The sequence below is a fragment of the Chenopodium quinoa genome, unplaced genomic scaffold (genome assembly GCF_001683475.1).
Source record: "Chenopodium quinoa cultivar QQ74 unplaced genomic scaffold, ASM168347v1, whole genome shotgun sequence".
Taxonomy (NCBI): Eukaryota; Viridiplantae; Streptophyta; class Magnoliopsida; order Caryophyllales; family Amaranthaceae; genus Chenopodium; species Chenopodium quinoa.
This window is the reverse complement of record NW_018742730.1, coordinates 2,062,607-2,078,038: the sequence shown is the minus strand read 5'-3', so window position 1 is coordinate 2,078,038 and position 15,432 is coordinate 2,062,607. Positions and strand designations below refer to the sequence as shown.

The 15,432-nt window shown below is 35.3% G+C and overlaps 1 protein-coding gene across 1 annotated transcript; it reads left to right on the top strand.

Moving 5' to 3' along the window:
* The first annotated feature begins 1,935 nt into the window (after nt 1-1,935).
* Nucleotides 1,936-15,426, top strand: LOC110723425 (ATPase 4, plasma membrane-type). Its single transcript, XM_021902785.1, has 21 exons — nt 1,936-2,531; nt 3,944-4,063; nt 4,172-4,270; nt 4,996-5,133; nt 5,216-5,350; nt 5,440-5,619; nt 6,811-7,017; nt 7,157-7,276; nt 7,371-7,490; nt 7,579-7,701; nt 7,780-7,884; nt 8,031-8,175; nt 8,649-8,813; nt 9,291-9,529; nt 9,819-9,851; nt 10,010-10,091; nt 10,680-10,840; nt 11,571-11,756; nt 12,004-12,186; nt 12,273-12,451; nt 14,989-15,426. Exons 1-21 carry the CDS (start codon nt 2,478-2,480, stop codon nt 15,083-15,085), a joined length of 2,871 nt encoding a protein of 956 aa, XP_021758477.1. The 5' UTR covers nt 1,936-2,477; the 3' UTR covers nt 15,086-15,426.
* The last annotated feature ends 6 nt before the right edge of the window (nt 15,427-15,432 follow it).

The window sequence follows — 15,432 nt, the reverse complement described above, 5'->3', positions numbered from 1 at the left end:
GAATGAGAAAAAACATAGTATAATTTGTGAATTCAAAGATTCATATAAACCTTAATCAATCGAAATTAAAGCACAAAATCGAAATTCACACAAAAATTCATACTTAATAACTACTTTCATGTTGTAAGTAACAATTCAATTAAAAAAGTGTAAAAAAGGGAGAAAATTAAAAAAAAAAACAGAGGAGAGAGAAAATAAAAAACGAAGGAGAAAAATAGAGGAGAAGAAAACTAATGTTCACTTTCTCAAAAGCTAATGTTCATAATGTGCTCTTATTACACCTATTTTTAGGTGCATGAGTGTGCACCTAAGAATATGCGTGAAAATTGGACGGAAAACGTTAATGGGTAGTGATATACAAACGTTTTCAAACTTGCGGGTAATGGTAAAAAAAAAAAAAGTAGTTGTTTACAAATCACCCTATCTTGCGGGTAGTTTAAGATTCCTAAAAAAATAATCTATCCACTTCACCTTAGTAGGAACACTAGCTTAGGCCCTGTGCCATGTAAAAAATAATTATAACTAACAAATAAAAGTGATGCTTAAAAGTAATTTCTTTAATATCAATTTTAGAAAAATTTGACATTTGCTACTAGCGAAAGCACCTTGCTTCACATTTACTACTGCTTTAATTTGTTATTTTATTTTACTACCACCCAAATCCCAAAGTTATAGATATCACTACCTTTAGGCTTGTGCCGTTACCATTTCTGTTAGTAGGGTCCAACCACTATCCAACCATTTCAATGCCACCTTCCAGCTACCGCTCCATCTTCAACCACCCTTATTGCCACCGTCCAACCTCCATTTCCTCATCAACGCCGGTGCATAAACGATTCTCAGGCGCTAGCAACCTCACCCATCCATTTACCCCATCAATGCTGCCTCAAAACCACCATGACCAACCTGTCCAACCCACACCACCACACCACTGCAATTCTGCAAAAACGGCGACAGACACAAAGCTGACCAACCTGAATCAAGCCTGAAACGATCGATTTCCCTTTTCCCCAACTTGAATCGAGCTGGAAAAGACCGATTTACCCTTTCCCCAACCTGAATCGAGCCGAAAACGACTGATTTCCCCTTTCCCCAACCTGAATCGAGCCTTGGAAACAGCAGATTTCCCCTTTCCCTATCTGAATCGACCCCCTCCCCTTCCCCCACCATAAAACTAGCACCAGATACCTTAAACCCATTCCTTGAAACCACCTTAAATGGATTTTAGGGTTTCGAATTCACACGTTCAGGGTGGTTTCGGCAGCGTGGACTTTGGGAAATGGTGGTGGTGGAGTTTGCCGGTGTCGGGGGACCGTTTGGGCGTCGGCACGAACAACGAAATTTGGCACATGGAGGGGGATGGTGGTTGACGGGGAGGGGGAGGTGGTTGGGAAGAGTTTCAAAAAAAGTTTTTTTTTAATATTTTTTTAATAAATTAAATTCCGTTAAGTGGTAGCAATATCTATAACTTTGGGATTTGGGTGGTAGTAAAATAAAATAAAAAATTAAAGCGGTAGTAAATGTGAAGCAAGGTGCTTTCGCAAGTAGCAAATGTCAAATTTTCCTCAATTTTATGAATCAATTATGTTACGGAGTATTACCTTTTTAGCAAAATCTACTATTACTCCGTTTATCAGATAATTAAAAAGGAGTTGGAATAATAATTTAGGTAAATGCGTATTGAAGAATTATGGAAACCAAATAAAAAGTCCTATATTTTTGTCATAAAGATAATATAAAGATTTGGAATGATATTATTATAATTGTATGAAATATTTATATAAAAAAAATTATTAAAAAAGAAAAGTAGGGTTTTGGAGGGAAAAACAACACTAGGATATGGCACGTGTTCCTCCCGGTGTACGTTTTAGTATTAAGTTATGATTGATGGATTGATTAATTATTGTATAATGGAGTACTTTATAAACCATATTATCATCATTAGCCAAAAAATCACAACGATAATGAACAAGTCCTAAATAAAAATGATCAAACGTTACGAAATTCCGTAAACAAATTTTTGATAACTATATGTTGTTTCACTCCCGTGAAGTACAAAAACTGATGATTGTGAAAGAATATATGCGCACTGCAGGACAATGAAAATGAAAGAAAATGTGATCAAATAGTTGTACCTACCATCCTGTTACTAGTTACGCCCCACCCTTTTCCAAAATTTCTCACACTCACGACAAATACTAGAATCCTCCATTTCCTTTCTAGAGAAAACCAAATTCAACACCAACACAATACCCCAAAATAAAGGAAATAGAAAAAAAAAAAAAACGTATAATAACAGTGAAGTGAGCAAAGTATTGCACCCACCATTTTTTCAGTAACTTCTTCCTTTTTGATAAATCACATTATTCTTCATCTTATAATCTCCAGAATGTTCAACTTTTTTGCTATATAATTTTACTTGATTGTTCTTCTGTTTTTGGGATTAAAAATAACAATTTGCAGAGAAGTAGTTGAAAATGGGTGACTCTAAGGAAACTATGGAAGCTGTTTTGAAGGAAGCTGTAGATTTGGTATGATCATTTTTCATGGTTTTGCTCTTAATTTTTAATGTTTTGTATGGTTTGGTTTCTGGATTTTTCATGGTTTTTGCTTTTAATTTTTACTGTTTTTGCATGGTTTTGTTTCTGGGTTTTTCATGATTTCTGCATTTTTGTAATTTCCATGATTTTTGCTTTCTGGGGTTTCATGGGTTATTTTGGGTTTATGGGCTACTATACTTGCTTCGTATTAGATATTAATGTGTCTTGGGTTTCTCTATTTTTTTTTATCCTGGGATTTTTTCGTGGAGTTTTTAATTTTGTTTAAGGTCTACTCTGTTTTCATGATCAGTTTTTGGGTTATTACTATTTTCATAGTTTCAGTTTCTGGGTATGATAATGTGTTTCACCGTTATTTTTCAAATTTTGTTGTTGATTTCTCTGTTGCTAGCTTGCTGCAGTTTCTTCCTCAGTTTTGATTTTTGGGATATAGTGATGTTTTGGGGTTTAAGCATTTTTTTTTATTCTGGATTTTCTTTTTATTATCCTTACCCTGTTTCATGATATTTGAAAAATAAAATAAAATTTATGTCATCATTTTAATTTCAGTCTCTTAGCATTAGTATTAGGGCCTGCCAGTTCAGCTTCAATAAATTCAGTTCAGTTTAGTTCTTAATTTTCTACTCTCATAAACAATTCATTTAAGCTCTATTCAGTTTAGTTTAGTTTATGAGATCAGCTCCAATTAATTCAGTTCAGTAAATCAGAACAAGCCCTTACTAGATTTAGTGCACAATTTAAATAACTATTATTTGCTTAAAATAGTATTCAATATTCGAAAAACGTGTAGTAATAATCTCATTTTTTTAGAAGTATTTATTTACTCTTGGAACTTAGGAGGGAAAAAAAAAAGATGATGTCAATAATAGTTTAGGTGGGAGATTTTTTCATATGAAGTTTGACAAGTTTAATTTTTAATTTTCCAAGTCTAGGAAATTTTTGTGATTGTTGTCAGAAAATATTACTGTATAGATTTAGGCTTAGTTACACTTATTGATATGCACAATGACCCAAATATAATCATTGACATGAACATATTTTTATTATTAGATTGACATCAACTTGGTCATTAAAGATCATTAGTGATATGAACAGTATAAAGACACAGATCAATTACTTAAACTTGGTCATTAAAGCCCATTTTGGTGACGTTGCTAGCTTTATATATTCAGTTTATGGCTGTGTGTCTTTAGTTGATGTCCATTTGATTATGTGAACAAGCACACAAGTTCATGTCCCTAGTTGTAGTAGAACCATAGTTCATATTAGTGTAATTTTGCCTAATTTTTAGATAACCTTGCATGTTGAATTATCAATTATGAGTCAAACGTCTCAACCAGTTGAGTTCTCTGGACTGTTTCCTGATGTGAATAATGTAATTGCAGGAGAATGTTCCTCTAGAAGAGGTCTTTGAGCAATTAAGGTGTAGTCGAGATGGTCTTACGTCTGAGGCTGCTGAAGAACGACTTCACATTTTTGGGCCCAACAAGCTTGAAGAGAAGGAGGTTCATTTGTCTTACCATTCCTTCCTAGTATTTCTTGTTGCTAAGAGTTGGAACTTTGTGATTGCCCTTTAATTAACATATTACACCCCTGGAACTTTAATAATGCAGGAGAGTAAGTTTCTGAAGTTCCTTGGATTCATGTGGAATCCTCTTTCTTGGGTGATGGAAGCTGCCGCGATAATGGCTATAGCTCTTGCTAATGGAGGAGTAAGCCCTCTACTATGTTTATTTGGTAGCTTATATATTACTCCCTTGGTCCCTTTTAAAAATATTGTGCATCATATATACAAAGTATATGAGGTTCATTTTAGAGGAATCATATTTAAAAATATAATAATTGTCCTTGACTTTTCAAATTTTAAATGTCCACCATATCAATGAGCTCAAAATTTAGGTCAATGGTATCATTAAGTTAATACTTTATTTAATATGGGATAAGTTAAAATCAAACTGTATACATTTTTTTAAAAAAATAGTAGCCTAATATTTTTAAGATTGTCTAAAACTGAAATGTTGCTATTACTTAGGGCATAGAGAGTATTAGAAAATGCTCCCTTCCCTCCCTTAAATTTCTTGTCAGTTTTAAGAGTGTGCAGCTGTGCGTGAACATAGGAAGATATTCTCGTCTTGTATTGGGTTGGTACTTGATAGTAATGCAGAATGGTTGGGTGGTGCTTGTTGTGTAAGGCAATCACATTATTGGGTTATTAGACCATAGTTAGGTCTTCTAGACCATAGAAAGGTCTTCTACTTAATTTCATACTATAAAAGGAAAAAATAGTGGGCACTAGTGGGTAAATGCCTTTGTATGTTTTTTAGATTACATACCATATCATGATTCATGGCAAGCTGTTCGTGAAAAAAGATTCTAGACAAGCTGGTCATCTTTAGTTTTCGAGAACTCGAAGCAATAAGCTACCTTGATTTTGCAGGGGAAGCCTCCTGATTGGCAGGACTTTGTTGGAATTGTCACTCTTTTGTTTATCAACTCAACAATTAGTTATATAGAAGAGACTAATGCAGGTAATGCTGCAGCTGCTCTTATGGCACGCCTGGCTCCTAAAGCTAAGGTATGTTTTAATGTACTATATTACTAGTGGTATTTTATGATAGTGTGATGGCCTTTTAACATGTGAAGTTGTACACTTGTAGGTGCTTCGTGATGGAAAGTGGAGTGAGCAGGATGCAGCTATACTCGTTCCAGGTGATATTATCTCTATTAAGCTTGGTGATATCATCCCAGCTGATGCTCGTCTCCTGGAAGGTGATCCTTTAAAGATTGATCAGGTGTTTGAGATGTAACCTTTATGCCATGTACATTGACGAATTTCTTTCTCTTAAGATCTCTGATGACCATTCTTTTGTCTGAGGTGCAGTCTTCACTCACTGGTGAGTCACTACCGGTGACCAAACAGACTGGCGATGGTGTCTATTCAGGCTCTACATGCAAACAGGGAGAGATAGAAGCTGTGGTCATTGCAACGGGTGTGCATACATTCTTTGGCAAGGCTGCTCACCTTGTAGACTCCACAAACCAAGTTGGCCACTTCCAAACGGTGAGTGATACTATATGACCTAAAGAACTATGAGGTCAAGTCTATTATTTGAAGGGATCAATTTGTATGAGTGAAGTTTTTAGCTAGGCTGAAGGGCTACTTTATCTGACTCATTGCTTGTACATGATTGATTTAACAAAGTAATATGTTTTGTTAGAAAACCTTTATCTGAAGTCTTAAGCTAGGTCGAAGGGTCTGCTTTATCTGACTCATTGCTTGACGTATCAAAGTAATGCGTTAAAAATCTTAATCTACAATGGGGTATAGGACAAACAGGGCCTTAGCTTAGCTGAAATCATCTTTAATTGATGGGATAATTTTGTTTCTCACCCATTTCTTGTATTCTTCATCTAATATAAATATATACAGTACTTAATTGGTAAAATGATTTTTAATCAAAGAGGCAGATATCAGAAGCTTTATTGTTGAATGTTGATAAAATCACTCATCGTAATTCTTGCATATTTTGTGTCACTGTTTTAATCTGTGATTTACTTTGTTTAATGTGTCCACAATTCCACATGTTCTTCAAACTTGTATTTTGTTAGCGGATATATTAGAGTTCCAAAAGTATAAATAAGTGAATAATTTAAATGCAGTTTTAGATGTATAAAAATTTACATGCCTTATACTTTACTCCTGGATTAATGTACTAGGTCTGCACACAATGCATGCTTCAAATATCATAAAATACCTATAAGGGCCATGTTAACACAAAAATCATCAAGAGCTGGCTTGTATTATAGAGATTTAAGGTCTTAAGTGTACAAGTAATGATAATCTAGTTGTTAAAGTTGTTTTACAATTGAATTCAGTTATGCCCTTTCTATGTGGCAACTCTCATAAGTTTGTTGAGATAAGAGGCTAGAAGCTATCGAAGAACTGAGTAGGAGTTTCATTAAGGATACCAGTTACTCAGGGCCTCAGGTCCTACAAGGCTACAAGTTTGCTTACCAGTTCTGATATCATTGGCCAGTTTCTGTCTTGTGCATTAGATTCTTGAGTTTCAAGGTTTCTTTCTTATGCATGATTAGACTGTACATGTTATACATTGTGTTTTACTTTTTTTTTTTTGGTTGATTTTGTTGTATTCCTTTCTATCAATTGAGTGTTGAAGCCCCCCAGATACCGTAGTAGGATGAGGTATCTTAGTTGTATTTGCATGTCTAATATTATTGGGTTTTATTGTAGGTCTTGACTGCTATAGGAAACTTCTGTATTTGTTCTATTGCTGTGGGAATGCTGGTGGAGATCATAGTTATGTACCCAATTCAACACCGTCAATATCGTGTAGGAATTGATAACTTATTGGTGCTTCTCATTGGTGGAATTCCTATTGCTATGCCAACAGTTTTGTCTGTTACCATGGCTATAGGTTCTCATCGTTTAGCCGAGCAGGTTGGTTACAAGTAGCAGTAACATTTTAGTTCAAAGGTTATGGTTGTAAATTAATTTTGTTTTCTTATATTCTAGACTCTAAGCTATAGGATTAAGGCTTCGATTGATTGGCTCTGAGCTATATTTCTGTATCCGTTAGGGTGCAATAACGAAGAGAATGACAGCTATAGAGGAAATGGCAGGCATGGATGTACTTTGCAGTGACAAAACTGGAACTCTGACATTAAATAAATTGTCTGTTGACAAGAACCTTGTTGAGGTTTGGTTTGCTTTTAAATTGCTTGTTTTAGTTTTTCCCCCAGATTAAACAATATTAGGTTATTAGCACCATTTAAACTTGAATATTACTGCAGGTTTTCGTCAAAGGAATTGATGCAGATACAATGGTATTGATGGCTGCTCGAGCCTCTCGAATGGAAAACCAAGATGCAATTGATGCTGCTATAGTTGGGACATTAGCTGATCCAAAGGAGGTAATCTAAGTAATATTAAGAAACATGGTTTTTCAGTTTTTCACCTTATTTTGTCCTGCTCTCATTATACTCTTTCCCCAATGAAAAGGCTCGCCTAGGCATTCAAGAAGTTCACTTCCTTCCTTTTAATCCAACTGATAAGCGTACAGCTCTGACATACATTGACAGTGATGGGAAAATGCATAGGGTTAGCAAAGGTGCACCAGAACAGGTATTATCAAATTTTACCCTTTTTCTCTATTTTCAATAAGTTTGATGCGTTTATATTCACAATTTGGCTTATTGCTAGATCTTAAATCTTGCTTATAATAAATCGGAGATAGAGCGCAGAGTTCATGCAGTGATTGATAAGTATGCAGAGCGAGGATTAAGGTCTCTTGCTGTGGCATACCAGGTAACCATTGTTCTCTGCCTATATGTATTTCCTTTATGTCTTCTTTCTCTTTCCTCCTTTTTTTTTATTATATTTTTTTTTAATTTTGTCCTGACTTCTTTCTATTGGAACATGTATTGAGGTGTATGTCTGAGATGTTTATGCAGGAGGTTCCTGATGGTAAAAAGGAAAGCTCTGGAGGTCCATGGCAGTTTATTGGCCTCCTTCCTCTATTTGACCCACCACGACATGATAGTGCAGAAACAATAGGGAGGGCACTAGACCTTGGGGTTAGTGTAAAAATGATTACAGGTGCATACCTTCCTTTCACTGTCCTTTATACATATCACATTTGCTTTTTATCACTGATGTGAGCAAATTAGTAAACTTTAGCAGTCACCTTCTTGTTACTTCACAAAATCGCAATTAGAGGTCACAGTTTACCTAGCTTGGCTTTTGGTACTGTATTCAACTCTATTGATAGTAAATGTGGAGAGCTACTTCATATACAAGTATTACTGAAAAAGAGATGTGTCCTGTGAAATCTGAAGTTGTAGACTGTCTGTGATGATTAAAATGTAATATTCTTGCTCCTGATTTCCTTTTGTTGTTCCAATTATATGTGATATGTTAGACTAGTGTCAATTAAATTTTTTCTCTTATTTAATGAGTACACCTGGTATGTCTTAGCAAGAAGAAGTTCTCTCATGGATGAGGAATTTTCTTATTATGCTGGTGTCTAGACTGTATTACCATTTATTGATCTTTCCATATGATCATGCTAGGTGACCAATTGGCAATTGCCAAGGAAACAGGGCGTCGTCTGGGAATGGGTACCAATATGTATCCTTCTGCAGCACTCCTAGGACAGGAGAAGGATGAGTCTCTTGTAGCTTTACCTGTTGATGAGTTGATCGAGAAAGCAGATGGTTTTGCTGGTGTTTTTCCTGGTATGTTTATCTTTGCTGCTCCCTCATGCTGGATTGAGTTTCCATCCAGACTAGACAGAGTAATGTACATGAAATGTACTTCTACAAGTACTTGGAGCTACATCTTTTATCAATACATTTTGTTTATTTTTTATTTATTTATTTATTTATTTATTAAAATGGTTTCCTGAGTGAACTGAGTGAGTTGACATCAGAAGTGGATAAAACTTGTTTTTATCAATATTCTCATGTATGATAGCAGCCTGTAACCTAAACGAAGACTTGAATGGCTGATTGTTTTAGGCTAGAAATAAAGTGCTTGAAGCCTTGAACTTCATTATAGAAGATAAATAAGATGAAGTCATTGTACTATGTAGGATTGTAGGATAATTTATTACTTCACAGATCTTGCTCTGCTTCTGTATTTCTGTTACCACATTTATTTTGTCTCCTTATAGATGATACACTGATGACTGATACTTACATCTCTTCCTGCAGAGCATAAATATGAGATTGTGAAACGCTTGCAAGCAAGAAAACATATATGTGGAATGACGGGTGATGGAGTAAATGATGCTCCCGCTCTTAAAAAAGCTGACATAGGCATAGCTGTTGCAGATGCAACTGATGCAGCTCGCAGTGCTTCTGACATTGTCTTGACAGAACCCGGGCTTAGTGTCATCATAAGTGCAGTCTTGACAAGTAGGGCCATTTTCCAGAGGATGAAGAATTACACGGTAAGCCTCCTTTTGGAAGATGAAATATGAAGTAGTAACTAATCGATGTTGTAATTGTCAAACCAATTTATCATCATTGGATCCTAGCAACATGCAGCTGGGCTCCAAACTTAAGAGTGAATTGTTTTTTGTACTTGCGTGCATAGAAAAATTGTGGTTCCTCATTTATTCCGTAAGGTATGGTAAGATTGCCAAATTGGTTGTCAAACCTCTAGGATCCATGAATGTGTGACCTTTGTCATTTTATGATGTCAACAATTAATCAAGTGCATGCCATTCTTTATTGCAGATCTATGCAGTTTCTATTACCATCCGTATAGTGGTAAGCTTTTTATCTTTGGTATAGTTTTGGATAATTGCTATACCTTTTTTTCCCTTAATTTTCCTTTTCTTTTTCTTTGATGCTAGTACTAAATCAGCTTTTTATGGTCTGCATGTTTATCTATTTTTCTTATATAATCTCTTTGGATCCTTTCTCAGTTAGGGTTCATGCTACTGGCTCTCATATGGAAATTTGACTTCCCACCCTTCATGGTACTGATCATTGCAATCCTTAATGATGGTTAGTAGTTCTCTCCCATGACATTCGTTGGTAATTATACGCTGTTAATTGCTGTTCTTCACGAGTTTCATGTTTATCATTAGCAATCTAACATTCCTGTATAATACTGAGTATGATTATTCGTACAACTATCAAGTATGATGTTGAATATTTGGATATTTGTAAACAGCAAATGTTTTTAAACGTTTGCTTATAGTACTTTCATGGTATTTTGCCCGAATGTTTGAAAAACTGAATATTTAATTCTTCATTATTATGCTGCTAATTTTCTAACTTAAAGTACTTTCATCTATATTATTCCTACGCTTAGCCACTCTTGCACACTATTGTTCTTTGTCTATTTTCAGATATTGCTGGTGACAGATAATTATGTTCAGTTGTTATTGTGTACTTTGCAATGTTGGAGTATAGATTTGTAGAACAGTGCTTCGGTGAAAATTAATAGGCCAGAGTAAAAAAAAAAAACAGTTTTTCCCCCCCTTCTCTTGAGCCTCAATACTAAAGAGATTGTTTTATTATATTAGAGTATATGCTACCATTAACCAAGTTGAAGGATATTATATGGTTCATGCCTTTTGGAATGTTCAGGTACAATCATGACGATATCAAAAGATCGGGTGAAACCTTCCCCCCAGCCAGATAGTTGGAAGTTGTCGGAAATATTTACCACTGGAATTGTTCTTGGCAGTTACTTAGCAATGATGACTGTCATTTTCTTCTGGGCTGCATATAAAACCGACTTTTTCCCTGTAAGACATTATCAGATCATATAGATCTATCTTCACCTTCATTCCTTCTGAATCTTCTAAAATTTTGTATGTTGTATATTCTTTTCAAATTTTATTCAGCTATATGAGACATGCAAATCTGTTTTGCGCTGAATGCGCTCTGTGCTTGTTTGGTTTGTTCAGTTACCAGTTTTGGTCAAGAGTTCCGATATCCTTAGTCTTCTTGCTATGTATATGTTGCATGTGCAAAACGGTAGATTATTCCAATATATGTTGATTCTGATGTTTTTCCAAGCATCACCTTCCCAAAAAGCCTACTCTCTCTTATATTAATCTTTTTTATCATTCCTGATGAGAACTTCAGTCATGAATGAATAAAGGAATCTAATGTGATTTCTGGAAATAAACACTCAGTTTACTGATACCAAAACTTTTTATTTCTTTACTTCTGCAGACTGCAGTTCTGCATGACTTTTCTTATAAAATCTTAGTAACTTGATCTCTGAGGGAGTATTCTTGCGTTTCGAAGGCTCAATTCAGCATTCTTGCCCTTTTTGTTTTTGTGTTTTTTTTCCTAAACTTGGAGCATATCTCTCTCAATAAAGATCCTTTTATCTCACAAAGTCCCCACATCTCTTATTTTTCCATTTACATGACTTGACACTTTAAATTTAGAACCTCCCTCCTCCTCCTCTCCCTCTTGGATATTTTTTAAGCTAACATGATTATTTTTGTCCATTTGCTTATGCAGCGCACATTTGGAGTGCCAACTCTTGAAAAAACAGCTCATGATGACTACAGAAAGCTTGCCTCAGCGATATACCTACAAGTCAGCATCATTAGTCAGGCCCTAATATTTGTCACTCGGTCTAGAAGCTGGTCATTTGTTGAGCGCCCTGGTCTGCTGCTAGTATCAGCTTTTATCATTGCTCAGCTGGTAATTGAGCCACTTTTTCTTAGCAACAAGCTTAGAGTCTTGTCTCTCTCCTCTTCATGTTGTTTATTCATTTATTTATTATTATTATTCATGTTGTTTATTCATTTATTTATTTATTTATTTATTTATTATTATTATTATTATTATTATTATTATTATTATTATTATTATTATTATTATTATTATTATTATTATTATTATTATTATTATTATTATTATTATTATTATTATATTTTCTGGTTCACAGATCGCAACCCTGATTGCTGTGTATGCAAATTGGGGTTTTGCTGCAATAGAGGGAATTGGATGGGGTTGGGCTGGTGTAATATGGCTTTACAACCTTGTCTTCTACTTTCCCCTTGATATTATCAAGTTTGCTACCCGGTATGCTCTCAGCGGGAAGGCATGGGATCTTCTACTTGAGCAAAGAGTAAGACTGCAGCCCATCTCAAAGTTGCTATAAAATAGAATGAAAAAGTAAAGGGGTGATTAAAAACCTTAATCTGGATTTTGCAGATTGCCTTCACAAGACAAAAGGACTTTGGTAAAGAAGCAAGGGAACTCAAATGGGCTCATGCTCAAAGGACACTTCATGGGCTCCATCCACCTGAAACCAAGATGTTTACTGACCGAAGCCGTGTTTCAGAGCTTAACCAAATGGCCGAAGAGGCAAAGAGACGAGCTGAAATTGCAAGGTTAGTCTTTATTACAAAAAACCTATCCCCAACAGTGGCGGACCCAGGAATTTCCGACTGGTGAGTCACAATCGATAATCAAGTATCTAAAAAAAAAAATTTACCGAACAACCAAATAATAGTACTAAAAAATACATCCAAATATTCAAAACAGTACAAAATACAACCAAATGTATGTGGAAGATTAGCAAATTCATGTTCACAATCGATAATCAAGTATCCTCTTTCCTGGATCTTGTGGAAGATTAGCAAATTCATGTTCACTTAATCTTTCACCAAAGATTGGGGCATTAGGAGAACATTGGCCTTGTTCATTTTGAGGGGAATTTTGAGTGGAATAATTAGATGGAGATGAATGTTGTTCACTTTCTTGAGGTGGACATATAGTTTGTTCACTCTGTTGAGGTGGAGATATAGTTTGTTCATTTTGTGTGGGATGTGGAAGAGAAGTTGAAGTAGGATTCTTTTTAGCAAAGAAGCTAGTAATGTTTTGCAGTTCATTTGGAGTGCGTTTTCTCTTCATTCTGAAATTTGAATAAATAATCAACTAAAGCAAGCAAAATTCCCCAGAAAAATTATTTACAAAGATCATTTTACCAAACAAACCACAATTCACATAATCACATATTCACATGGTCAAAAAGGTTCAAACTTCATCTAAAACCCAACAACATTATTACATTAAGGTCATTACTCATTAACAAAAGGTTCAAAGTTTACCAAACAAACAAGTGATTGAAGACTTGAAGTGAACAACTAACAAATCAACCAAAGTTTAATAGAATTAACTAATTAGACTTGATTAAATTGAAGATTAGAATTTTAAACTAAAAATTAGAAATCAACTTACTAGCAAAATGAGAATAGGAGATTAGACTTTAGAAGAAGCGACGAAGCGAAGAGCGGTGAGCGCAGAGCACGCTCTCGACTCTCGAGCAGTGGAGCAGGGCAGCAGGCGACTGCCGACTAGGCGAGCAGCAGGCCAGCAGGCAGTATCACAGCTTGAACAATTAACAAATTCACCATTTCACAGCTTGAAATCACAAGCTCACAGGGCAGCAGGCCAGCATCACAGCATCACAGCTTGAACAAGTATGTAAAGTGTCAATTGTCAAACATTTCACAAATTCACCATTCAGAATTTCATTGAACAATTCACAAAATCACAACAATTAGGGATTATTGAAATTGAGTTGATTATTGAACAATTGAGTTGATTATTGAACAATTAGGGATTTAGGGTTCAAAGAATCAAATTTAGTATTACTAATTCATAACTAACAAGTAATATCAATTATCAACAATTAAACAAATTTAGATGAAGACTAAGTTAATTAATTAATTTATGCGAAGAGGAACTGAGGAAGACGAAGAGGAACTAAAGTGTCAAACATTTCACAAATTCACCATTCAGAATTTCATTGAACAATTCACAAAATCACAACAATATATAACAAAATTAACAATTAACAATAATCAGTACTCAGTAGGCGTCTAGGCAGCGTCTAGGGCCACTGGGCGTCTAGCGATTAGCGAAGCAATCAAGCAATTATCAAGACAATCAAGTTATCAAGTTATCAACAATTAAACAAATTTAGATGAAGACTAACTGAGGAAGACGAAGAGGAAGACTAACCTCACCTGAATTTATGCGAAGAGGAAGACGAAGGGTCGAAGGCACGAACTGCGAGTCTGCGAAGAGGAACTGACTAACTGAGGAGTGAGGAAGATGCTTACTTGCGAAGTTGCGAGTTGCGAACTGCGAAGAGGAGGACTGGAGGAGGCGATTATGGAGGTGAATAGGTGATTGATGATGGCGAAGGATTGAAGCCTTGAAGGGAATTAGGGAAGAGGCGAATTGGCTAGGGCATGAAGGATTGAAGGCCATGAACTGAAATACTGAATTCGTGAATTTGGGAAAACTGATTTTTTTTTTTTTTTTTTTTTTTTTTAAAATTAACTTAAAATTTTTTTTTGGGCCTGGTGAGTCACTTGACCCACCAGGTCTAAGCCCAAGTCCGCCACTGATCCCCAACCAGTTAGTTAGAACTGCTATGTAACAATATGTGCAGTTGTGCATGTCTTTCTTGTCCGTCTGAAGTTCTAAGCCATTATCTGTCCATCGCTGCATGTTTACTAATCACTTAAACTAGATAGTCTAACAAAATTGTAGGCAATGATTTTATTTTTTCTTTTCTACTCATTGTGAGTTAAAATTTTGAACTTTTTAATATTAAGAGATTGATGGTGATGCATACTCTGATTTTTATAAATATTGAAAGATAACTATTGTCCTAGACTCCTAGTCCTTCACTCTGTAAAATAGACCCAAAATTAATTGTGGCATATTTTTAGGGACGAAGATAGTACCATTTTAAGTCACTTAGGTCCAAACAAGCCTCAATATCATCACCTCGAATCCTTCCTAGCATGGGAAATTATTCTTGTGATCAGAGTAGAACCTTTCTCTTCTCCTACAAAGAGTTGCTTTGCCTTGGTACAAAATTCGTGAATGATTTTTCCCTCATTTGTGTCAGGCTTCGTGAGCTGCATACTCTGAAAGGACATGTGGAGTCGGTGATTAAGCTGAAGGGTCTTGATATTGATACAATTCAGCAGGCATACACAGTATGAATAGGTTATAGTTGGATGATTCAGTTTCCCTTCTTTGTACATAATCTGGTGTGGGCCGTGTGGCTTTATAATATTGACAAGAAGCAGAATACAACAGTCAAAGCCAGATTGCAAAGCCTTTGTGGAAGAATCAATATGGCATCTGTTGGTGGCAATGTACCAGTGGACAGTGGTTACACTACTATTTTCTGCTTCATTCTAGTAATTACTATGTAACAAATGCTGGTTTACTACTATAATGTAAATAGTTTATGTGCCATATAATCAGCTGGTAAGTGGTGATATTTGTGATGTAAATTAGTCCGAATATTTAAAAGGATTTTGTGATACTATGGCTTTCAGGAACC